Raw genomic sequence first — 2,752 nt, 5'->3', positions numbered from 1 at the left:
ACTGCTTCATAAAGTACTGCTCATCTCTGGGTACTGCTTCATAAAGTCCTGCTGCAGGTGCGTTCAGTTCGTGTCGTGTTGAGGACGCGGCAGGACGGAAGCAGTCTGTAAAGGTGCCTGTGATGTGAAGAGACAATCTGAGCGTCTTGTTGAAGCAACAAAGCAGCAGCGTTTCCAGTGCACTGTTCAAAATACGCAACTGCAATCTTTTTAAAAATTGTTTTTTAATTCTACATGTTTCTCAGTTGCAACTGTCTACTACACGTATGCACTTTGAGTCAAATTCAATTCAGTTTTTACAAAAATAGCGCTTTTCAGAATAAAATCAATAAGGGAGCACATAAAATATGTGACAATAAAAAAATCCTTAATCTCTTAAAGTTGCTCTGTGTTTTGGTTAGATTTGAAAAATCTTTCCACCATTCTGATCCAAAACAGCGACTTCATGTCAACCAGAGCGTTGTTTTCTGAGAAATTCTCTACTGAGTTTGTTTTTAAGATTTCTTGAAGGCGACATGTGAAATTAGAGGAAAAGGTTTTGAATGTCCGCCCTGTTTGCTTCACAGGAAGGACTTTAAGCAGCAGTTTGAGCTACACCACGTCCATCCACCACAGCTACGTTTCTTCTGTGAATTTAGTGAACAGCACATCATTTTATTCATTAAATCATCTACAAGTGCTGAGTCACGGTGTTTGTGCATCGGTGAGTTGCAGAGCAGCACATCAGTGTGTTTATACGAGTTGATCCAGATGTTTTTGGCAAAACACCAACGATGGGAAACTGTTGTGGTGAAGGTGCTGAAAAAGGATCTTCCAGGTCAAAACCAGGCGTTAATGACACGTTGGTACCGCTGGCTGGCGTGAAACTACCAAAAGTGTTAGCTACGTTAGCTTCCTGCTGGTAACATGTTCAGCCATTCTGGTGTCGGCACAGAGCCGCTTCACTTGAACTGGGAATTAAAGACCATCCAGAGGGTCGAATGACATTAACTCAAATCTCAGTATTCTTCACTTTATTCAATGATAAAAAAACAACGTGTGCATTTAAATTTTCTGTCCAAAAGTGATAAAGAATAAAACTCAATGACCAGACGTGACTTCAGCTCTTCTGCAACTCACCGCCAGCGAGGCCTGCAGCTGATGAAGCTCTTCTGCTGTCCTGCCTGTTCTCTCTTTCTTTTTGTTTTGCTTGAAGCAAACGTGTGCTTGTATATTTTGAATGAAGGATCCTTGTGCGTGTGGCTGGGGGCGGAGTCAGCACGTGCACGGCCCACAGAGGTTCAGACAGCCAGGTCGCTCGGCCTGGCCCTCACGCTGCTGCTCCTGCTGGACCGACTGAGCCTCCGAGGGTCTGTGCTGACCACTGATGGGGGTTTGTGCATCTCTACTGTCGTGGTGCTGACGAGACCTTCCTCGTGCGTAGTTGTAACCCTCCCACAGCCGTGTGCGGGGGTGGCAGCAGCGGTAGGAAGGGTCAGGACAGTGTCAGAAGACAGCTGCTGCTCGTTCTCGTTGTTGGCAGAAGACGACGAGGATGGTGAGGGTGAGGTGGCCTTCATCTCCCGAGTCTGCTGCTCGGTGGCCAGGTTGGCCCAGTTCTGCTGCGTGGCCAGCTTGTGATTGTTGTTGTTGCTGATGTAGTAGTGAGCTGAGGAGGAGGACCGATGAAGGGGATCCTGCTGCTGGAGGTCGCCCACCTTAAAGTCCGCCGGCCTCACCACGGGCAGGAAGGCCCCACTGCCTGCTGCCACATCCAAGTAGTTGGGGGGGTAGCTGGGTGGGGCAGTTCTGGGGGCCGAGGCCAAACACCTGGGCTCTGCAGCGTCGACGAGCCGCAGGGACTCTTGATCGGGGACAAACTCGTTGGTCACGCCCTGTTTGACCTTCTTCCACCCAAGGTGATAGATCTCTAACAAATTCAGCAAAAGAGACACGCAAGCCACCACAAGCATGAAGAGAATGAAAATGGTCTTTTCAGTGGGCCGGGATATGAAGCAGTCAACTGTGTTGGGGCACGGCCAACGTGCACATTTGTACAGGGGCCTCAGCTGGAAGCCATAAAGGAAATACTGGCCCAAAATGAAACCCACTTCAAACAGAGTCTTGAAAATGATATTGAACACGTACGTGCGCAGCAGGGCACCTCTGATACGGATTTTGCCGTGTTCATCCCTGATTGGCGGCTTCTCTTTCTTGCCACCTCCTCCGGTGTCCCCACTGTTTTTATAGAGGAGCTCTTTCTCCTCCTGGAACCTGTTAGCCTTGCGCATCTCCTCCTCTTTCTCTTTGCGCTTCTCCTCCATGCGGACGATGTGCAGGACGTGGCCCAGGTAGATGAGCGTGGGAGTGGACACGAAGATGATCTGCAGCACCCAGAAGCGGATGTGTGAGATGGGGAAGGCCTCATCGTAGCAGACGTTCTCACAACCCGGCTGCTGGGTGTTGCACGTGAAGTCGGACTGCTCGTCACCCCAGACCTCCTCGGCCGCGGCCCCCAGCACCAGGATCCTGAAGATGAAGAGGACCGTCAACCAGACTTTACCGATGACCGTCGAGTGCTCCTGAGCATTCTCCAGCAGCCGGCCCAGAAAACTCCAGTCGCCCATGCTGCTAAATGTTCAGCCTATGGAGAAAGTAGAGGCTGGAGCAGGAAGGAGCAGGAAGGAGTAGGAAGGAGCAGGAAGGAGTAGGAAGGAGCAGGATGGAGCAGGATGGAGCAGGAAGGAGCAGGAAGGAGCAGGATGGAGCAGGA

At 50.4% G+C, this 2,752-nt stretch overlaps 1 protein-coding gene across 1 annotated transcript; it reads right to left on the bottom strand.

Moving 5' to 3' along the window:
* Positions 1-1,061: 1,061 nt before the first annotated feature.
* gja3 (gap junction protein, alpha 3) lies at positions 1,062-2,606 on the bottom strand. Its single transcript, XM_037686661.1, has one exon. It carries the CDS (start codon positions 2,604-2,606, stop codon positions 1,281-1,283), a length of 1,326 nt encoding a protein of 441 aa, XP_037542589.1. The 3' UTR covers positions 1,062-1,280.
* Positions 2,607-2,752: the final 146 nt, after the last annotated feature.

The sequence above is a fragment of the Nematolebias whitei genome, chromosome 13 (genome assembly GCF_014905685.2).
Source record: "Nematolebias whitei isolate Nwh7 chromosome 13, NemWhi1, whole genome shotgun sequence".
NCBI classification, from domain to species: Eukaryota; Metazoa; Chordata; class Actinopteri; order Cyprinodontiformes; family Rivulidae; genus Nematolebias; species Nematolebias whitei.
Note: the sequence above shows the minus strand (reverse complement) of the source record. Positions and strands in the feature narration are given on the sequence as shown.